The sequence below is a fragment of the Phodopus roborovskii genome, unplaced genomic scaffold, assembly GCF_943737965.1.
Source record: "Phodopus roborovskii unplaced genomic scaffold, PHOROB, whole genome shotgun sequence".
Lineage (NCBI taxonomy): Eukaryota > Metazoa > Chordata > Mammalia > Rodentia > Cricetidae > Phodopus > Phodopus roborovskii.
Window position 1 is genome coordinate 13,812,736 of NW_026126563.1, and position 23,659 is coordinate 13,836,394.

The following is a 23,659-nucleotide window of genomic DNA, read 5'->3' on the forward strand; positions in this document are numbered from 1 at the left end:
GAATGGAGCTGCCCACAGTGGGCAGGTCTTCCCAACTCATTTCATCCAATTAAAGAGAAGTCTGTGGCAGGCAGGCATGCTCATGCCCATAGTCCATCCTGATCCAGCAATCTCTTGTTGAAACTCTCTCCATGGGTGACTCTAGGCTGTGTAAGGTTGACAACTAGAACTAACCATTGAAGCTGGAAGGTGACTTGGTTATTAAGAGTACTTGCTGCACAAGTGTCAGAACCTGAGTCTGGATCTCAAAACCCATGCAACAAGCTGCCATGCTGTTGCATTTGCCTGTAACCCGGGCTCTGAAGGAGGTGGAGGCAGAGGGCTGCTGGGGTTGACTGGCTGCCAGCTCAGCTGAAAACCACAAGCTCCAGTTTCAGGGAGAGCCTCTGCTTTAAAGAAATAAGGCAGAAAGCGATAAAGGACAAGCCTCCACTCACCTGCATGTACATACTAGTGCAGGCACCACACACACAGCACACGCACATGTGTGTGTGTGCACACACATGATACTTGTAAGGGGCCAAAGAAACAACATGCCAGATCAAGACTCCACTCATTTTCATTTACCTAGCACACGGAAGTCCTATTTCCCCATTCTTGGGGGAAGCACGCTGTTTGCAGAAAGCTTTTCTGTCATCATTTCTGCTGATCTTTCCCTAGATACCTAGACTTATTTTCCATTAGCTGTCCCGGCTGGGTGATAAGCCAGCTGAAGTCACAGCTGCCTTCCTTTTGAATCTTATCTCTAGACTTTGTACATGGAACTCTTACAGAAATCAAACCTTGGTGGTGAGCTGTCCAGGACTTTGTTAACTCTAGGAACACCGTTAATACCTTGATACAGAAACTGAAAAAGAAAATGCATTTCCCACTGTGTCCCCTTAATGGCTAGCCTTGGTGTGATGGTCATGGGTAATTTCCAGGGGTCAAATGCTGATCTGTCACCCTCCCTAAGGGACTTGAACTCATGTGTAGAGGCTCCACACTGCGGAATGCCTCTAGGTCCTGGGAATCACTGCCAGGGAAATCATCTTCTGTCCACCAAACACCAAGAGAAGCCAGACTCTAATCACAGCCCAGAAGCAAGAAAATAGGAGTCTAGCAGCAACATGGAAGTCTGGAAAGAGATTTTTTTTGTTAGTTTGTTTGTTGTTGTTTTTAATTTCCTGTATGCAGGGATTTCCTTGAATTCTTGACTGATCACTTTTCAATCAACTTTTATCTGGATTATTTATTTAGTGCACATGTGTGAGAGAGAGTGTAGACACACATGTACTACAGTGTGGACAGGCATGGCGTGGCAGGCAGAGTGAATAATCCTATTGCTTTGGCACATGGGTGCAGATGGGACCCTGAGAGACAACAGAAGAGGTCTGAGTTCTCTGGGCTCTAGGCACCTGTCATGTTTAAGGTGATCTGGTGCTTTGACACCAATATGCTTGCTCCTGCCTGCTTCGGGTCTATTTTGTCCTTTGTGGGTGTCTCCACCAGGGGGCAGTCAGGGAAGGGAGATGGGCTGCCCAGTGAATGGGCTTGGCAAGGGCTTGCTTGTTTGAGTAGAATTACCTGTGAAAAAGTGCTGAGACATCCACACTGAAAACAGTTATCACCACTCTCAACTTAGAACAGTCATAGCAACATTCAGATATATCACATTAACTGGAAAACATAAAATAAAATGAACCAAACAGCCTCGACTTCCTGCCTGTTAGACCTTAGGCTGGGGAGAGAAAGGGAAGAAATTCTTGGGACTCACTGACCGGATAGTCCATTGAAAGTTTCAGGTTCCAGGCCGAGACCCTGTCTCAAAACAGAAGATGGGTGGCTTCTAAGGAGGGCCACCTGAGGCTGACCTCTGATTTCTGCACACATGTGGTGCACTTGTGCACAAGCACACACATGTGCACCCCCCCCCACAAAGTTTTTCTAAAAACATTAAGAATTGAAAAATCAGGCATACAACTGTGTGCTTACTTTATAAATTCAAGAATTTTCTGATGAAGATGCAATGAGCCAGCGGGATTTCAGAACCAACCCCACTCCAATCGCCCTGCAGTGATCTACCCAGCGCTAGTCATTTTAGTGAGAACTCTAGGCCACACTTTCCTTGAAACTCTGAGTTACTTGTACCCAAGCGGCCATGCTTGAATGACTCTGTCATACTTGTTTGTTTTCTTAGAAGGGTGGAGTCAGCAGCAGTCCTATGGTCAGAGAGGGCAGAACAGGGAAACACTGACCTAGATAGCCACACGCGAGTCTCTAACTAGAGAATGGTAGGCCCCTGGCGGGGTAGCGGAACTGACTATTGTTTGAGAGCACCATGGAGGGAGTGTGTGCGACAAGGAGACAATCATTGCTCTGCACCCTAAGTAATTCTGTTTTTTGTTTGTTTGGTTTGGTTTTTTGAGACAGGGTTTCTCTGTGTAGCTTTGGAGCCTGTCCTGGAACTAGCTCTGTAGACCAGGCTGGACTCAAACTCACAGAGATTCGCCTGCCTCTGCCTCCTGAGTGCTGGGACTAAAGGTGTGCACCACCAATGCCCAGCCCTATTTCTTATTTTTATAAAACACTTTTCCTGAATAATGATTGTTTCAGACCTGGACTCTTACAGTCTCAAAGCACTTTGTTAGAACCAGTCTTTGGAAGGGCGTGTCCCTTGCTTTCTAAGCACAGGCTAGCTAGGCTATCCACTGACCAGGCGAACCTCACTCTTGAGGAATGCAAACAGCCGAGCCGTGTTGTGGTTACTGCTGCCATGCAGGCTTACTTTTTAACCTCCTGGCTTCAGTGACAACAAGTGATGCTGCTCTGGTTCAAGTGTGCATTCACCCATGCAGTCTTTGAAATATCAACTCTTATCAACTTGGGTACCATTTTTAAGCAAAGTGACTGTAGGAATAAGAAGAATGAAATACATTTTACACATAGGATTGTTAAAGCGACAGAAATTACTTTGCAAAGATACAATGAAAGAAACTTGGCAATCTGAAGAATCTCTGGCATCCAAGATCACAGGGCTCCTGTGGTGACAATGACCTCCAAATCAAATCCATGCCACTTAAAGCCTACTAACCCCTTCCACTTGACTCAAGAATTAAGCTCTTGAGTCAAAATTAAGATTAGTTAACAAAATATTAAACTTCAACTTCCAAATGTCAGCTTTGGCAGGCCTGGTGTGTGCGTTTGTGTGTGTTATATATGCACATATGTGTGTGTATGTGGAGGCCAGAAGTAGCCCATGGGTGTGGCTCTTCGGGGGCAGTTGACCATGTTTTTTGAGACAGGGTCTCTCACTGGCCTGTGCCTCACCTATTAGGCTGGCTAGCCAGTGAGCTCCAGGGATCTGGCTGTCTCAGCTTCTCCAGTGCTGGGATTAACAAATGCATGCTACCATATTTGGCATTTTTACCTGGGTTCTGGAACTCAGGGTTAGGTTATCATGCTTGCTTTACCCACAGCCATCTCTTCATCCCTGATGTGCAACTTTTTCAAATCTCCTTTCTTCCCAAAAGAATTTCCAGGGCCATGGAAAGCTCAGAAAATCTTTAAAAGCTTAACACATGTGATTTTACATTTCAAGCTTTACCAGGTATACGGTACCTGTTTTGGGGATACTGACCGAACATTGATAGAAACAATTATCAAAGCTCTGGGAGCTTAAAGGGCTTGTCAGAAGCCTCCTTCTAAGCCTCCTGATGTCCAGGTGAAGTCTCAGAGGCCTTGATTTGCTCATCAGAATTACACAGCTGGGCCCACAAGAAGGCTTGGTAGGTAAAAGTGCTTGTTACAGAAGCCTGATGCTCTGAATTCAACCCCTATGAGCCAAAGTAGAAGAAAAGAGCAGACTCCCAAAAGCTGTCCTTTTTAATTCAATTTAAAATTTCCACAGAGCTAAGCAGGCATAGTAGTGCATGCTTGCAATCCCAAGCACTAATCATGAGTGTGAGGCAACATAGTGAGACCCTATGTCCAGAACAAAAGCAACCCCTAGTTACCAAACCAAGTTATTGGCAGAGATGGTCTACAAGTCTAGATTGTTGATGACAAACCTACTGTACCCAGACTCTTCTCATTTGCTATGCAGTTAGGCTAATGAAGACCCACGGAGACTATGGCTAGGAACAAAGCCCATCCCAAGGGTCTCCATAGCTGTGTGTTATGTAAACACCCAGGCATTCCCTTTTGCCAGATCAATTGTAGTAGAAACCTGCCTTGGGGGTATTACTGCTTAAGAAATCAGTTTGGCTTTTCTACACAAAGAAAACAAAACCTTTATAGCAATGTTTCCTTAACCTCAGATGCAATGAGTTAATCAGAGCGCAGATGTTTCCTCCAAAATGGAGAGCTATGCTACCTTACATGTATCATATATGAAATGGCCCCAGTGTTATCTTGCATTCCAGAGCTTTAAGTATCAGCTAATTCATTTGCCAGATGTTAGCAGGTGACAGATGTCAGGTACTGGTAAATGAAGTCTCAATGGCAGTGTGCTTGTGAGTGATGAAGGCACAGAACCTACTCATGATTTCAATGTCGAGGGCTTCTCTTGGTGTGCTGGAAAGTGTTAGGCAGGAGACACGGTAGCTTATCAGGAGAGAGACCAGGCCTCTGTGTACCTGTCTCCGGTCAGCCAGCACACTTCACTTCAGCACAGTCATCATTTATTTGAACAGGAGGCGGCAGAGTGTGTACTTGACCTCAGACATTAAACCCTCAAGTTTTCAAAGTACTGAATCGTGATGTCAGCTTCAGTTCAGAGTCATTGGCTGAGCTCAAAACACAGGGCAGGAGCCACGTTAACCAAAGGTTAAGTCTCATCACAGAGGCAGGCGTTGAGGGATGCCTGTGGGGGCTACCGATGCCAGGCACGTGCTGCTTTAGACCCCTGGTGCTCCCCACTGCATGCTCTGTGGATTTTGGTGATGACATTACCTGCCTTGGCTGGTTAACTTTTGCTCCTGAAGACAGAAGTAGTCGAATGACATCCAAGTAACCACCCTGGGCAGCTAGAAAGAGGGCACTGGCTCCATCCTGAGAGAGAACAAGTGGTCAGATTCAGGCTTCATGTTTATTTTTTTTTTTTAATTAAAGGTACATATACTTAATTAAGCTCTTCATTTGCATTCTCTTTTCTGTTGCTATTCTTTTGCCAATTAATAGCTATGAGCTTTGTAGACAGAATTTTCTGTAGACAGAAGTTTTTTTTTTTTTTTTATCGACAGAAGTTTCTGTTCCACATGGTCCCATAGCCGTTTAGCCCCAAATAAACACACAGAAGCTAATATCAATTATAAACTCTTTGGCTGATGGCTCGGGCTTCTTATTGGCGAGTCTCTTAATTATTAACCCATTTCAATTCATCTGCGTATCTCCACATGACCTTGGCTTACTGGTGATGCCCGAGCCTCTTGCTTTCTTGGCAGCTATTTGGCATCTCTCTCGAGACTTTCTCTCTCTGCTTTCCACTTCCCAGAATTCTCCTGGTCTGGTAGCCCCATCTATATTTCCTGCCTTGCTACAGCCTGCCTGTGCACTGGCCAAAACAGCTTTATTCGTCGACCAATAAGAGAAACACGTATTCGGAGCATACAGGAGGACATCCCCCATCAAGCTTTTAGGAAAACAAACAGTGCAGATGTACGTGTGCACACATACACACAATATACACACCAGCACACACAGAGGCCGGAGGACAACTTCCAGTGTGTCATTCCTCAGAACGGCACTGTCCACTTTGTTGAGATCTTTCACTGACCTGGGGCTCACACCAGGCCGCCTGGCCAGAGACCCTGAGGGAACTCACTCTCTCTGCCTCCCAGGTTCCGGGATCGCGTGCATATGGCATCTAGCTTTTAAAAACATATTTTTAGATTTATTTTATTTATGTGTATTAATGTTTTGTCTTCCCACATGCGTGTGCATGTTATACATGCCAGGTACCCTGAGAGGCCAGATGTGGGCTCTGGACACCTTAGAACTGGAGTTACAGATGGTTGTGAGCTACTATGTGGGCCTTGGAACTAAATTTGGGTCCTCTGCAAGAGCAACACGTGCCTTTAACTGCTGAGCTAGCTCTCCAGGAGACTTAGCCTTCACATGTCCCTCAGCATGCAACTTCTCCGAGCATTAAATGGCATGGTGGCTTAGTGGCAGAGCGCTAGCCTAGCACCAGCACAAAAAAAAAAAAAAGTGATTTCAGAAAACCTGCCTTAGAAAGATTCTCCATCCACCTCGCTGCTCCCTGCCAGCCCAGCAGACGCCAGCAGGACCTATAAACACAAAAGGCAATTTGCACCAAGCCCAAAGCAAGAGCCCCAGTCTCTGTGAGCTTTTCTATGTTTGGGGACACTTCCTCTTTTCTTCCTTTCTCTCTCAGAAACATGTCTAGGTTGCCTTTGTCCAGATGCTCACTTCAGAGAATGTGCATACAGGGCAAACTCTCTCGCTTCTACCCCAGAACAGAATGCCAGGAACACCCAGCTAATTACCACACCTTGTGCTGGGAATGCCAGTGGCAAGCTGAAACTCCAAACACCTTTCGGCACAAGTCCAACGAGGTGGGTCACCTGGGCGTCTGCTTAGCTACCAGATTAGCCCGGAAGCAATCATTAAACCAGCCTGTACGCATTTTTAGGCTGATGTCTGATTATGGCTGTAAATCTCAGCTGTTCCTTAGTGTACTGGCACAGAGAGTTAGTTCCCTGTGTCCTCTGCTGCGGCTAACTCTGTGGTCTTTTCTGAGACGGGCTACACACTGAGTTTCTCACTGTGTATTACAACTCTTAGTTCCCACTTGTTTTCAGCGATCTTTGACATGCAATCCCCCCCCCCTCATCATTTTTTATTTTAGTTTTTGATACAGCTTCTCATTCTGCAGCCCCAGGTGGCTTGGAACTCACTATGTAGACCAGGCTGTCCTTGAACTAACAGAGATCCACCTGCCCCTGCTTCCCCTGGTGCTGGGATCAAAGGTGGGTGTCACTACACCCAGGCCAGTTGTTTTTAGTAGAAATATTTGGATCATTTTACTAAAAGTAAAAATAAATTCACTGTGTAACAGAAAAGAATTTACTGTGAATAGGGGCTCAGCTGAAGCCTCGGTTTCCAAGAGCCTTCTGGAAGGATATTGCCTGGTGAATACAAATAATACATCCACTTTCAATTTGGATTGATAATTCTGGGTCTTGCTGTGAAAATAAAAACTTTCTATTTCCAAAGTTTCTGAAAGTCATTTCGTTCAAGCCCCACACGACGGTAATCCAGACCCTCAGCTATTCTTACATCCATCCATAGAGAGGTGCCCAAGGGTTTAGACAGACATTTATTCTTCCTTTGTTTGTGTATGTGGTATATATACGGGCTTATGTGTGTGCACATGTGTGGATACATGTGTGCATGCATGTGCACTCACGTGTAGAGGTTAAAAGGTCAACAGTAGGCACCCTCGATTGCTCTTCACCTTGTTTTCGGAGATAGATAGGGTGTCACTGAACCCGCAACTCACTGCCAATTTGGCTTCTGGCCAGCAGGCCCTGGGAACCCCCCTGTCTCTGCTGTCTCAGCGCTGGGATTACATGGGCACCACAGAGCCCAGCTTTGCATGTGGGTGCTCAGTATCCAAGCTCTGGCTCTCCAGTCCGCACAGCAAACCGCTGAGCCATCTCCGCAGCCCTGTGCCCTCAGACTTGAGAAACGCACCAGAGCCTCCTCATGCCACCGCTGTGACCACAGAGACTGGCTCTGTGGTCTGAGGCGATGTCTGGGAACTGGCGGTTTGGAACGCTCGGCAGGCACATCTAATGGGCAGCCAGGTTGAGAAGCACTTTGTTGGAGAGTGACCAAGCCTTACAAACTTTGAAGTGCCAGAGGGTAAGGCGACTGCTGTGGACTTCAAAGAGGCCTGTGGTTTGTCAGAGTTCACAAGGGAAGCTCTGGAAAGGGTGTTCAAATGGAAACGTGCACACCCACACAGCACATTATACGGCGGCGGTGAGAACCGGTGCGCTTGAGCAATGGCCTAAGATTCAGTTCCTGGGTAAATGGAAGCTGGACTCTCCCTCCCCTCCCTGAGACTCTGTCAAGTCACCTCATCTTTCCATATTTTATTTTTCCTACAACGTTTGTCATAGAGCCTATGGAATTATAGTGACATTAAAAAGATCCTTGGGCTATGAACTAATTGCCAATTAGCTGTAAACAGACTCACTGTGGCACAGATGCCCTTCACAGCCCTGCCTTTGCACACACCCCCAAGGTTTCCACCTCTCATTTCTCGTTCGAACAACTTGGTTTCTCTACACTAGTGTCTTTAAAACAGGAGGGTTTAGCCAACACACTGGACCATATGGCTTGTCATGGCATAGTAAATACACCTCCGAGGACTCTGGGCAGCTTAACTGCACAAGTGAAACAGGCTAGATGTACAAAGGCTCTAAAAGGGACATGGTTTCCATTGCAGGGAAAGCTCATTTCATCAGCCGGGTTTCCCCTTGATGTCTCAGATGAAAATCCCACTGTGAAGGGCTGGAAAGATGACTCAGTGGTTAAGAACACATATGCTCCTCCTGAGGACCTAAGTTCAATTCCCAGCACCCACCTCTGGTGGCTTACAACTGCCTATAAACCCAGCTCCATCAGATCTGCCGCCTCTGACCACTGTGGGCACTTACGCATACACACACACACACACACACACACACACACACACAATTAAAATAATAAAAATAAATCTTCATAAAGAGAAAACCCCGTTGTGCACTAAATATTACTCTAAATTGGTGTTTCTGCATTGGGGTTGAGATTGAATGTTAGGTGTGGTCAAGGGGTGACACTCACATAAAGTTGGTCATGGATGTTGGCTCCATGTTTCAGCAATGTCTCCACCACTGGCATGTGCCCGTATTGACTGGCAGCCAACAGGGCAGTGCCCCCATCCTAGGGAGGGAAAGGACACTGCATTGTACACGGTGCACGTTGCATTTACCCAGCACACTCTTCACACAGAATTGGAAGAGACTATTCCTAGAGGATGTCTGTGTCTGTGTGGGTGTATGCCATGCATATGTGGGGTGCCCGCAGAGGTCAGAAGACAGTGTTGGACCATCTACAGAAGACTGTGAGCTACACATGGGTGCTGGACACCGAACTCAGGTCCTCTGGAAGAGCACCAAGTCATCACTCACTCCAGCCCCCGACCTTTTTTTTTTTTCTTCTTCTTACAATCATGAAGGATTTCATCTCAAGGACACGCACATGTTGTACACTTGTATAACCTGCAGCGGCATAATGCAGTTACCTCACCAGGTTATGGTCATCACAGAACACGCTGTAGCAAAGGAGGAGCCATCGGTTCGCCTCAGTGTGGGAAGTCCAACACATGTCCACGCACTGTCAGCTCCACCCCAAAGCCACCTGAGAAGCCTTCCACAGCTTCTGCCCAGAGCCCCTTTGCCAGGCTTTGGCTTCTCCTAGCGGTGCTATTTGGCTATACGCCACCGAGTTTAAGCTATTTAACTGCCTACAGCCATAGTTTTCATGGCACAAGATAGGCCTCCATTGAAAGAGCAGATGATGCCATCACGTGCTTCTCACTCTGTCTTACTTAGCATTTCCTTTGAACGTGTGCCACGCTGTCTGGGTCTCATAAAGCGTGGGCCCTAAGATGAAGCGGAGCTCTGTGAAGTCGCCAGGCGCTCCTGTGGAGAGGGGCGTCCCTTTGTCCCATCAGCTCCACTGTCAACTCTGCAGCTGAGATTAGAACAAGCTCTTATGCCAACCACAGACAGGACGGACTCACTGAGTCTGTGGTCAAGGGGCCATTAATGGCTCTCCTCAGGGGCCACTTACCAGGCAGAGTTTTGCCACCTCGAAGTGATGCTTGGCTCTGTGAACTGCAGCGTGCAGACTTAGGCTAATTAGGTAATTCAACAACATGCAACTTTTGGTTCCTAGATTTGGGCATAGGTTTATTTTTGTTGTTGTTGCTGCTGTTGCCTTTCATTCAAAGCAAACTCTACCCTCAGGGGTTCTGTTTCATAAGGTCTTGGGTGTGGCCCAGAAAAATAAGCCTTTTAACTAGTCATGTCGGGTGTGGCTATGATAGTCGGGGGCAGGTGAAGTCACCTGTAAAATGTCTGCTATAAAGGTCACAACTGTGTTCATAGTTCAAGCGACATCCTGGTACGTGACAGTAGCTAGCGATGGTACCATGGAGTGAGGGACTGTCTGTTAAGGGATAGGGCTGAACCAGCCTGGGAGGGCAGGGAATTGACGGAGAGGGATGGAAGGCCGAGGCTGGCGGTGAGATGGGGACATCAAGGCTTTGCTTAATAGCAGCAATGCCTATTGCTCCTCTCCTTTGAAGCTCTGCCCTGTTGACTTTCTGCTCTCTCTGCCTGATGAGGTAAGATAATAGCAAAGAACAGTGTCTCTGACGGAGGACAAGCCTCTTTTATTAAAAACATTTCAGGCTTTAGATTGCATGCAGCTAGTAATGAAGAGGGTGATTTTTAAAACCACCATCAGTTTTGATGACAGGTTCATATTAAAACTCACAGCCTCCTGTCACTCACTTCTGTCCATAGAAAGCTCTTTAAAACCCTGCAGTTGACCTCACGGAGTCAGGGAATTGCTCATCCTGGGCTCTGCATTCTATGAATTTGTGGGAGAACAAATTGAGTCCTGCATGAAGGCTTTAAGCCACATTAACTTGTTAATAAGCAAGAAGATGACTAGAGTAGACATGTGGTTACATATGATCATTCTGACTTAGTTCTAGGGTTGAGATTTAGGCTCAGTGAATTTGCTACTTTAGTTGTAACATGTGTAAGTGAGTGTACACATGTACTTGTGTGTAAGCACGTGCACAGGCTCACCCATGTGGATACATGTGGAGGCCAGAGGTTGACATCAGGATATCTTCCTCAATTGCTTTTGAGACAGAGTCTATCACTGAACCTGGAGCCTATCGTTTGTCTACACCGGTTGCTATCAGGATCCACATGTCCCTTTTGCCCCTCACCCTCAGGGCTGACGATATAGATGCATGCCACAGAGCCTGACTAACTAGGACCAAGTTATACGCCCACTTCCTGTAATGGAACTAGTATAGAAGCAGAATAAAACACAGCAATAGGGATAGTTAGAGAGACTTCTGGTTATAAAGCTTAGTGTCCCTGAACAGAAAATAAACAATGCAGGAAAGAGAGTAATTCCCCATGAAGTTTTCCAGATGAAACACTTAACGGGGACCCCAAAGGCTGGCTAACCCTGGACCACTTGTAACATCATGAAACCCACCTCCTTAGGTTTCAGACTCTCCCAACAAGAGAAGCACACATCTGTGCCGTGGATAAGGAGAAAATGAATGCTGTGGCTGTGAAAGGTCTTTGACAGGGCGTGGGAAATCAAGAGCTCAATTCTCTTACTTTGGTCCTACATTCAGTGGATGCTCCAAATCCAAAGAGAAATCTCACGACGTCATTGTGGCCTTGCTGGGCAGCAAAGAACAGGGCAGTTGTACCTGACTGGGAGAGAGAGGGGATGGCTTTAAAAAAAACATTAGCGAAGTTAACTTGCAAATAAAACAGCAGTATCTTTCTAAGACACTTCTTAGCCCCACATTTGATTTGTTGCGATTTCCTTTCTTTCCTTTTTAGTTTTTTAAATGTGTGGTGTTTTGTCTGCACATGTGTCAGTGCACCATACGTGTGCAGTGCCTATGGAGGCCAGGACAGCACATAGGATCCTCTGAAACTGCAGTTACAGACAATTGTGAGCTGCCACGTGAGTGCTGGGGATTGAACCTGGGTCCTCTGGAAGTGCAGCCAGTGCCCTTATCACTAGAGCCACATCTCTAGCCCCTGATGCCAGTTCTTGGTGAGAGAAATAACAAGACTCTGTTCTTGTACTGGAGTGGATGGCCCTTTCCCAGAAGATCACAGCACATCCTGATCCCAGGACATGCCATTACTTTATACAGCGGGGGATAAGACTGAGGACCTGGAGTGCTGATTCCGCATTACCTGGGTAGTGAAGAGTGGTCCTCTTAAGTGCCCCAAAGAACCAACTCCTTGCTCAACTCTGAAAACTGTGCACTGTGACACAGGCCTATAATCCCAGCACTCAGGAGGCTGAGGCAGCGGGATTGCAAGTTTGAGGCCAGCCTGGGCAACAGTAGTGTATCCTATCTCAAAAACTCAAACCAAGTCCAAACAAAAGACCACCCCCCCAAAAAAAAAACCATCGAGAAAGAAATCTTGTTTGCAAGAGCTAAACATGGAAGCAGGAGGAAAGAGGGCGAGTGGAGAAGGCGTGTGGCAGAATATTACTTAGCTTTTAAAGGGAGGAAATTATAACAGGTACCGCAACATGGACGAAACATAAAGATTTGTCACATGGAGTAAGCCTGTTCCACAAGGACAAACGCCATTAGATTCTACTGTGGTGTCTGGAGAACACAACAAACTCATGGGACAGAAAGTAGTGAGATGGCCGCTAGCAGCTGGGGGAGGGAGAAGGAGGAGCTATTGTCTAGTGGGCACAGCCCACTAGAGTTAGTTACAGAGTTACAGAGAGAGTTACCGAGAAGATGGGACCGTGGCTACACAGCACTGTGAACGTATCCATGGTACCATATTTTAAAGTGGTTAAGATGGTAAGTTTTGTGCGTATTTACTCCAGTAAAAAATAGTAACTAAAAGAAGATTGATGAAGAGGCACATTTGTCAGGAGAGGCAAGGAGACCGCAGATACTATGAATGGGGTGCTGTAGCCACAAGTCTACAAGCTACGCAAGATAGTGTAGCACCAGCTCTAGAGGCAGCAGAGAATGGAAGCCACTCGGCAGCCTTAGCAGGCATGTCCAACCTTGATGTTGTAATCCAACACTGTAGTCTTCAAAGTTCCTGCCTGGGAGCTGTGTAAATGAGTCACAAATAACTTGCCAAACGTCTCCTAATATTTTATGATTTTGTGCTGGCCCCCCTCCTGATTATCCTGGGGTGCATATGGCCTGGAGGCCATGAGTTGGATATCCCTGAACAAGGAATGAGGCCCAGCCTGCATCCTGAATTTAGGGTTCTGGCCTCCAGAGCTACAAGATAATTAATTCCTGTTGTTTTATGCCATCCAGGTCCTGGCGATCTATCTGATGGCCACAGGTAACAAATATACTTGGTATAGTGTTTGGAGAAAGTAGGATGCATTAAAACATGGAAGAATGCTGGTGACAGAATTGTGGTTCCAGAATTTAGTGCTTCAGAGTAAAAAAACCAATGCAAGGAAAAAAGAAGAAGGAGAAGAAGAAGAGGAAAAGGGAGGAGGAAGAATCTAAACGATTTGCCTACAAATTCTCTTATTGGAGGTTAGAGCAGAAGTGGGCTTAACATATTTCTCAAAGCTGAACATACTGACCACTAACAGTCTAAATTCACAATTTTAGCCAATTCAAACATGGTATGTCTAGCATGTTTCCTCGGAAGTCGCTTTTATAAGTCTATTCAAAGATTGATACTTAAATCATAGTGTCGCATGAACAAAACCATCATAGCACAGCGATGGCCAATGTACACGATTTCTCTGAAGATGCTCATCATGAGGGAACCATCTGGGCAGAGAGGATCAGCATCAGGAAGGGGAAGGGATGAGAGGGGGTAATGGGAATGAATACTATCATGTACACTGAAAAAAAAAAAAAGATGCCATCATAGCTTTTGGTGAAGCCAATACACTTTTTCATGCTCTGAGAAAAGCCCTTTCCATAGCTTACCTGGAACTTGTGGGTGTTGATTCTGATGCAGGCCTGGGGGCTGAGGGAGGACAGAGGTGCTGTGGACTGTACCCATCACCCAAAAGTTCACTCTTAAGGGGGCAGGACCCTGGGAGGAGCATCTAACACCTTACCCCCAGCTGTGCCCCAAGAGGAAAGGCCACCTGACTACTCCTGGAGCCTTTATGTTTGCCATGAGTAGTTTCTCCATGTTCCCCACAGATGTGAACTTGAGGCACTTATCCATTGCTCTCTAACATCTGCTTGCCAAGCTCTAGAATATTTGTAAAGATGTTTTGCTTCTGAGATAAAGTTTGGAGAGTACCCAGGATTCTTTCTGGTACTTCTTTACTAAGAGAAAACACTTTTCAGCATCTTTTTTTAACTAAAATGATGATCATACCAGCTTGAGGTAATTTCTATATATAATCAGTCATGTTGTTGGATTCAGGTAATGGGATTTAGATTTCATTCTGAAAGATGAATTAAGTCTCAGTGTACATCCTGTCCTCCTGAAGCCCAGGACTCCAGGTCAACTTCTGATGTGTCCAATCAGCCACCATGGCTGGGGCTCTAAGTGACTGCCCTTCGGGACCATTGGTCTCTACTTGATCTCTCTAGTAAGCACTATAAACCTCTGGAAAGCAAGGTTAGGGATGGTCTAAGGAAACATTCTGATGCTGCAACTGGATTAACAGTGTGGCATGGTTTAAGTCTGCTGCAAAAATACATTTCAAAAATCCCTGAAGTCAATACTTTGGGACCTTCCTCTGGTTTCTGGTTTAGCATTTGTATTTCCTGAGGCTGTCATGGGCTCAGAAAATTAGAGAGACCACTGGAAACTTCCATAGCACATTATCTGGGATACAATTTACCTCTGGACTGCATGTGCTTTGGTGAAGTCTTCCTCAAGAGTTATTGTCCTTGGGACACAAAGGTTTCCATCTGCTCGTTTAGTTGAGCCATTGTAACCAAATGCATGGATAAACATAAAACCACAAAGCCACACGCTGGCTAGAAGTCCACCGTTTCTCTTTCCCCTGTTCTTCTCAATTGTTCTCAGGAGGTTTCTGTACACAGTGTACCTACCCTTTGGAATCAACTTTTTGAATAATCAATCTGGAGTGCATTGTTTTTTATTGGAGAAGACCTGCTTTGTGTTTTAAAGTCATAATAAACAAGGACTATAAAGTAGAGACAGAAAAAGATGAAGGTAATTTTAAAATATATTTTCAATTGGGCTTAAACATCTTTATCCCAGAGAGGTTTTATTCAGCAGCTGCTATTGAAAAGAGATCTGAAACAAGGACCCAGTGTGATGGAGATTGCACCACAAGGGCCTGTATGAGAAGATGGATTGAACTGATGCGGTCTCGGAACTGCTTCTCTCTGTAGACCAGCATCACAATGTTGGGGGGGCATGGTCTCACCAGAGGCTCCATCGTGGTTCAATCTAGAGCAGCAGCAAGATGGCTGGAGCATTTGAACATACTTTGGAGGTCTGAGGAGGCCCCATGTATTTCCAAGCTCCCACAATCAGCCTTACCTCCAGTAGCCCTTCATCTACCACTAAGTGATAGAGGCCCTCCTGCACCAATAATCAATGAAGGAAGTGTGATCATGCACTTACATTTTACTTTACTGTCCCCCCCCCCAGGACTCCTGGAGTGCTTACTTGATAAACAGCCAGGCAGAAAACAGATTTGTAAATGTGGTTTTGTGAGGAGCAAGTTTTATGATGAATAGGCTGCAGACCAAAAAAAAAAAAAAAAAAAAAAAAAGAATGACATCTGGGAAGTTCCCATAAATTCCATGGTATCTCATCCCAAGAGAGGAGGAAGTACTTGTGTCTGAGCCATGACTGTTAAGGAATGTGGTAAGGGGGGTGGTGCCTGGGATGTACCAGATATAGTCTGAATGTGTTTTCCAAAGATTCAGTGCTAGGAGCTGAGTGTCTGTGCGGTGACATTGAGGAGGTGGAGCCTTTAGGATGCGGACAACCGAGCCAGGTCATTGGTGGGCGGAGCTGTACTAAGAGCTGACCTGGAGTTTCTCCTCACAAGCAGGGGCTGCTGAAAAGTGAGAGTACTTTGTGCTTGTGGTCATTTCCTTTTCCTTTCTTCAACTTCATCATGTTGTGAGGCAGCTAAGGACACCCTCGCCAGAGGCCAAACAAATGCAGCTCCTAATCCGAGATGTTCGGTCCCTAAAACCGTGAGTATTGTTAAATACTCAGCACCGGTTATTCCGTTATGGTAGCAAACGAATGAACACAACTGATGACGGTTCAACCCTGGGGCTTATTTTAGGCACAATAAACTCTGCAGTGGGCTTTGGTGTGGGAGCAAAGCAAAGACAACACCCATCCATCCTCTTAAGCAGTTCACCGCCGTAAAGACTGCAGATTGTTTAACCTGGTCATTTTTATTCACATGCACAACCTGACTCACCTCTCTCTGGAGGTTGATGTCTGCCCCCTGCAGAACCAGCTCTCTCACACAGTCTATGTGGCCAGCGTAGGAGGCAACCATGAGGAGTGTAGTGCCATGCTACATGGAGGAGAAAGAGATGAACGGTTATGCTCTCACGGTAGAGAGGGAGCCTAGAGGACACTGCGGAGATCTAGCATCACCAGACGAGGCACACACAATAAGTGGCTCACAAGTAACTACGATGCCCACAGGATGGGAACAAGCAAACTGATAAGTTGCCAAGGGAGGAATTTGAAGGTCACAAATTCACTTACATCTATCTCCTTCAGAATCAGTCCAAGTGAAACATGGAGATTTCATTGTAAACCAGCAACGATACAATGTTCTCATCCTCTGAACTGATCCTGAACTGAACGCTTCCTGATCCAAAACACTGCTATTAAATCAAAAGTGAGCTGGATGTTACCAGCTGGTTTCCTGGCTCTGGAAGGGTTTTGTTGTTCTTGTTTTGTGTATTCATCTACAATGTAAGTCGCTCCTTTCCACTCCTAACCTTTCCCTTTCCCCCTTCATACCTTCAGGGCCTCTCCTGCTCCTCTCTAATGCTAAATTCAACCAGTGCCATGTTGACTGATGGTTTGCTCTTGTGTAGGCATGTGCAGGCATGTGCAGGTGACCACAGCTGCAGTGAGTTCATGAGTCCAGGGACCATGTCATATCCAGAGGACACCAAGTGAACTTAAAAGTCTTTTATAAGGAAAAGGCCCAACCAAAGAAACACCCTGAGCAGAGCCAAAGAAACACACTTGAGCTCTGAAACCAGAACCAAAGAAATATACCCTGGGCCTGAAGCCAATGCAGATCCTGCCTTTTCTTTTTTGGGCCACCGGTGGGTTTCACTCAGCAAATTTGTACATCACCTCGTTTCAAGGGAAACATTTTGTTTCAAACCACAAAACCATCTCCTTATTTGAGGTCCTCCTGGTCCCCAGGGATGTGGAGAAGTCTTGCTAAACACAGACAGGTGATGGCCTCTAGTTGGGGAGGCGAAGGCAGCTCTAGGTGGAGCCTGCCAATGGCAGTGACATCTATTTTAATTTCCCCTTGTAGCTCATTCTTGATGACTTCCCCTTCTCCAAAGTGAAAGGACAGGGGGCTGGTGCAGGGTTCACTCTCAGTTCTCACATTAATGTGTGAAAATCCCAACAATTATGGCAGACCACATATACTCTAAATTATCCTCCCTCTGTCCCTCCCTCCCTCTCTCCTTCCCTCCCTCTCTCTCTTTCCCTCCCTCCCTCCCTCCTTCCTTTCTTTTTAACAGCTGTTTATACTAAACAGCTCTTTATTCTTGGAACTTGCCAGTCTCCTTCCCAATGAAAGCCTGCCATTCACTATGCTGGAGGCCTTATTGCTCTCCATGCACAACCATGTGTTCTCTGACTTCCTCAGTATGTTCTAGGCTTCTTGGAAAAGAATGAAGCAAGCAAACACAAGAAGTACATGAGCATGTGAAGGACTGTATTCATGAGGAGCTCATGCCTGTGGTGTGCAGGGGCGTGCTCTCAGCATGCAAATACCACGTTTTCCGTACGCTGTCTCTGCAGTCCACATCCACGCGACCACTGTTTAACAACAGTTTCAGCAGGGTCAGGTTTCCCCTCCTAGCTGCCCAGAATGCAGCGTTGGCAAGCGGAGTTTCCTTCTGCAAGAGTGGAAACGAACAGGGTCTTAAAATAGAAGTCAGTGGTCATGGCTGCTTCTATGCACACAGATAACACCTTTCCAAAGGAAGACCTTCCAGATGAGGGGGTGATCATTTGCAAGGTGGCCCGCCTCTCCATTTATGAGATTGTATCATTTCAGGCTGTGAGAAGTGTTTTATTTACTACTACATCTGTGGGCCCACGGCTCTCTGCAGAGCAATGCTCTGTTACACCATAACTAATGCCTCACCTCTCACCAAAGCCTTGGCTTCCTGCCTCTGTTGGGTCTTTCCTTTTAACTGCAAGTGAATTTTCCCCATCCCAGAAGGACAAGGTTCTGCCCAGTGCTATCCCTTCTCTGAAGCATGTTATACAACCCCTTCCTTGTTAGTGGAATCAAGGAGGCGTTCGAAGGGGAGAAATACCAGTTTTGCACACGAGAAAAGTCTGTGTCATGGAGGGGAGGACAGGCAGAGCTAGAGTGACACTGATGAATGGAGGCAGGGGATGTAGGCGTGGAGCCACAGACTGCTGTGGGAATGAGAACAGGAGAGACTGGCTGTCTTGGAACTTGCTCTGTGGGCCAGGCTGGCCTCCAACTCATAGAGATCCTCCTGCCTCTGCCTTCAAGTCCTAGTACTAAAGGTTTGAACCACCACAATGAGCTCAACTTTGAACAAGCCAAGTTCCAACTTCCTATGGGGGGGGGGACCCAGGTAGAAATGTCTAGCAAAGAGAAGGGTTTGTGTCCCCCTGGCAGTGTGGCCACACACTGAGCGGAGGCCAGGCGTCGAGCTGACACTTAGGAAGTTCACACTCGGTGCCACACGGCATGCCGTCTGCAAAGATGCCATTTAAGCCTCGGCACAGCTCAGGACATGGGTACTGTTACATGCCACTTCAGACAGGGTAAGAGAGACATGGCAAGGCAGGCACCGCACCAAGCAGGCTGCTGTTCTAGGCTGCCCCTTTTGTGGACCACCACACTGTTCCGCCGCCCACAAAATCTTCAGGAGATAGCAAGAAATAAGGTGGCAGGACCTCCAAGGCTACAGTGACCTCCAACGGCCTTTCCACCTTCCCTTCCAATCTCCTCTCTTGCCAAGACAGAAAGTTCCCCCAACTTTCCTTTCCTTGGGGAGTCTACAGGAGTCACAACCCCTGGATAACTTCCAAATCTCCCCATGCATACATTGTGTACAGAATCATAAAGGTGTGGCAGGGGCTGGGTAAATCCTTTAGCCATTTGGTGGAGACAGTGATCTCTGTCTCCTCCCCTTTCCTTCCTTTCTCTGTCCCTCCACTCTATACATAACATCATAAATCTGTGTTAAAAAGGAAATAAAAAAGATGAGACTTTAAGTGGGTGAATTATATGCCAGGTTAAACATATCCATTTTGTTAATTTATTTTCCGGTGACTTCTCCAAGTAATTTAAGGTAAGTGGTGAACTGGATTTCACTATGAGGAAATTTACGTTGGGGACTTGGATGAGGTACATGGGCTCTTGCAATTGTCCCAGCTTGGGCACAGCTGGCTTCAGCTGTGACTATAAAACTCAACAGTGGGATACTTCGTCTTCCTGGCTAAGACTTGGTCAAGAAAGTCCCAGAAACTTCTGTTTTCTCTTATCATAAACTTCCTCAGTCCCCAACTGAGTAAGGCTCTTAGCAATCTTTGTCCTGAAGACCAAGACAAGTGGTTGGAATAGCAGTTAACACACACACACACACACACACACACACACACACACACACACACACCGATGCTGCCATGACCACCAACCAAAAATCAAAAGCCCTAAGTCTTACCCTGTGTCTCACTTGCTGTGATAAAACATCATGAGCAAAAGCAATCTCATACTTCTGGCTAACAGTCCATTGCTGAACGTGTCAGGGCGAAAACTGGGCCATGGTGGAGGAGAGCTGCTTAGGGGTGCTCTGCTTACTGGGCTTACTGGTTTACTGCACCTGCTTCCCTATACCATTCAGGACCATCCAGGTGTGCTGCACCCACAATGTGCTGGGCCCTCCTGTACCAATAACCAGTTAAGGGAATGTCCCACAGGCCTGAGCCCAGGCCAGTCTGGTGGGGGCATTTCCTCAGTTGCAGTCCCCTCATCCCAAATGATTCCAGCTCGTGTGCGGCTGACTTAAAATCAGCCACCACACACTGGATATATGCCTAGTTCCTTGGCCACAACAAACTAGGGATTTCCAGTTAGGAAAGGTAGACTTCTGGGGGGCAAGTTGGCACCTGAGGGAAGTGTGTGCTAGCAAGACTGTGGGGGGGAACTCAGTGCAAGGTGAGTCGGTCACCCTGGGCAAGGCCGGGGTGTGAAGTGAAGCCCAAAGCAGAATGAAGCCATGACAGAGAGCTTCGAAGGGGCCCACGTGGCTCAGATTCACTCTGCCCACATGCAGTGACTCAGCTCAACACAAAGGGATACTGTGATGACAGTGACTCGCAGACTCTCTTATGGGCACATCAGCAACGCCTAGTTGCTGTTATGGGCGTGAAGACCCAAACACGGGCTGAGAATAGAAGGCTAACCCTTGCCCCCCAAGTTAAAATTAATAAATGTTCAATAGAACATTTTGTTGACTTTATTAATTGCTGAATTTGGCATATAACACTGATCCCATGTGAACAAAACCGTGCAAGCCTTTTTTGTTTGTTTGTTTTTCCACCACAGTTACTTAGCATAGGTAACAACTGTAGAAAAAAAGGCATAGCTGAAGGTAAATTACTCGTAGCTAAATAAAGAGTTTAGAACACAAATGTCATAAACATATTCTAAGAATTTATAATAGTCTACAATCATTGTGGGCTATTGAGCGTATTTCAATATAGTTGATCTGATGGGAGGCGGGTGAGGAACATCTGATACAGGTCACAACAGGCCTGAAACTCTGGTCCTTTCCCAGAATGCCATTCTACTCTGCTCCCTGGCAAGTCCCTTTTCTTTTTTACCTAGCACACAGTTCTCCCTCCCTCTCTCTCTCTCTCTCTCTCTGCTTCCTAGGAGAGGCAGGGTCTTCTCACACTCCAACACAAGATATATCCATCTGGATTCCAGACCACTGCCCTTCCAGTCAGATCTGACACTCCTAAATACAGAAATGCAATCTGGTTTTCTGCATTGGTCTCGATCAGGCTCGATGCTAGAGAAGGGTGTACAGGATCTCCATCTACCTTATAACCTTCTAATAACCTTCTACCTCATCTCATCGAGAAGCTGCCACATAACCATACTTTCTTACTCACTGAAAATGGGCATGTAGCCAGGCAGCTTCTGTGTGTGTACGTGTCTGTGTGTGTATGTATGTATGTGTGTGTCTACAAATGCATAAGGAGGTCAGAGGGCAACCCTGGCTGTGATTCCTTAGGTGCTAGCCATCTTTTTCTTTGAGACAGAGACTTTCACTGGCCTGGAGCTCCAAGCACACTAGGCTGGGTGGCCTCAAGGCTCTGCCTGTCCCTGCTCTGCAGTGCTGGGAATACAGGCACAAGCCACATGCCTGGATGGGGGATAGAACTCAAGTCCTCATGTTTGCAAGACCAGCACTTGATCAGCTGAGCCACAACCTCAGCCCTGAAGCTTTCTTTCCACTTAGCTCAAATCCAGAGCTCATCCCAGATCTTATTTTAGAAAACATCAAGTAATGCTCAGCTTCCTCTCATTTGAGGCTCAGATTCTCCTCCTTTCCTTCAATCCCCTCGGGAGAGGTCACCCCATTTTCCCTAGCTCTGTTGCTCTAGCCAGTGGAAGCCTCCTGCACAGGTTGCTTGTCTCCTGCAAAGATGCAATTGTCCCTTCTACTCACAAGCATTCAAGCCAGTCCCCATTGCCACTTCAAAGCACATTTGTACTGAAACACAATTCGCATAAGGTATAATCCTCTCAAAGATGCAACTTTATGGGTTTTGGTTATACAACAATCACCAATATCCATTTCAGAACATTCCAACACTCCCCACAAAGAAACCATACCCATTTACATATTAATATGCCTTCCCCCTTCTAGCCCTCGCAGCCACTAATTTACTGGCCATCTCTATGGATTCACTTATTCTAGACATTACATTTAAGTGGAAACACAGTGTGTTTGGCTTCCCTCACCTCCCCTGTGTCCATGGTTTCTACATTGTAGCCCTTATTAAGGGTTCACTTTTGATTGAACCATTGTATTATTTGGTTACATTTTGTGTCATTGTAACAAAATGCCTGACACAAACAACTTAAGGGAGGACTGATTTTGACCTTTAAGAAATAGGAAAAGGCCAGCTAGATGGCTCAGCAGATGTAGGTGCCACTAAATCTGATGATCTTCCACAAGGTGGAAGGAGAGAAATCCAGCTGCTTGCAGTCCCCTGACCTCTTAAAGAACACCATGTGTCCACAACACAAAAACCAATACATGTTACAAAACAAAAAGAGGAGGGACCCCAGAGTTTTTCTTTCCATCCTACAAAGAAATCAGATAGCAAGTAGCAAGTTACAAGCCAGGAAATAGCCTCACTAGACACAAGTCAGCCAGCACCCAGCACCATGGTCTCAGACTGCGAAGTTTCTAGAACTTCAGAAAAATAGTGTCTGCCATTTAAGTCTCCCAGCCTGTTATTTACAACACAGACTGCATCATCAGTTGATGGACATGTGGAGTGGCTCCACTTTTTGCCTATTTTAAACACTATTGCTATGAATGGGTATACCTATTTTTTGCATGGACATATTTTCATTTCTGATAGGTACTTATCTAGGAATGCATTCTCTGGACCCTCTATACTTTCCCGTTTTTGAAGACAGACCAGACTTTTCTAAAATCCCATCTATGTTGGAGAAGACGGCTCAGAGGTCAAAGTGCTGCAGGTGTGAGGAATGACGAGCCATCCCTAATTACAGCCTCGGAAGAGGAGGGTCCCCAGAGCAAGCTGGCTAGGAAGACCAGCTGTATCAGAGAGCAAGAGGCTTTGCCTCACTGGATAGGGTGGCTGTGCGATCAAGTATGAATTTTGACATTGACCTCAGGCTTCCATGTACACCAACACACATGTGCACTCACACCCGTACAACCCCCGCCAAGACAAAAAAGTACACACATATGTGTAAACACAAACAAAAGAAAAAAATAAAGTAAAAATGCCCATATCATAATACAGCCCCCCCCCCAGCGATGTCTGCACATTTCCCATCGTCTTGTTAATTAGCATCCTTCTGGGGGTGAGGCAGTGACTCAGTATGGTTTTGATTTGCACGTTCCCAATGGTAACATCTCCTCAGTGTTTATTGAATGTCTGTGCATCTTAGTGATTTGCCAGTTTATCATGTAAGGATGCTCAAGTTTCTACCATCATAAAGCAAACAAACCTTTATTAACTCTGGATCCCAGCTGCTGCCATGGCCGAAAACAAAACAAAACAAATAATAGAAAACAAAAACAAAAACACAGCTTGCAGAATGTCTTGAAAGAGTTCCCTATACTTGTGGATCCTGCTGAATCTCTTTCTTGCTATTGCAGTCTGGCTCCTGAACCTAACCCTTTGCAAACTGCCCTTAGCGAGCCACGAGCCGGCTGCTTTGTTATGAAATCCAGTAGTCTTTTTCATTCTTAGTTCAGTTTCCCTGTGGCATTGAACACTAAGGCCCTCTTCATTTTCTACGGAAGGACAGAGATCCTTGGCTTGAGTGACTACAGCACATGCTTCCTTGTATGTATGTATGTATGTTTGTATGTATGTATATATGTATG

The 23,659-nt window shown here is 46.1% G+C and overlaps 1 protein-coding gene across 1 annotated transcript in view; it reads right to left on the reverse strand.

Moving 5' to 3' along the window:
* The window catches only part of Ankrd29 (ankyrin repeat domain 29), a 35,723-nt gene that overhangs the window by 10,435 nt on the left and 1,629 nt on the right, over positions 1–23,659 (reverse strand). The window contains exons 2-6 of the mRNA XM_051202099.1: positions 17,795–17,905; positions 16,219–16,317; positions 11,427–11,525; positions 8,836–8,934; positions 4,933–5,031 (exon numbers count right to left, since the gene is read on the reverse strand). Of these exons, the coding sequence (XP_051058056.1) occupies positions 4,933–5,031; positions 8,836–8,934; positions 11,427–11,525; positions 16,219–16,317; positions 17,795–17,905 (507 nt within the window). The remainder of the gene's footprint in view (positions 1–4,932; positions 5,032–8,835; positions 8,935–11,426; positions 11,526–16,218; positions 16,318–17,794; positions 17,906–23,659) is intronic.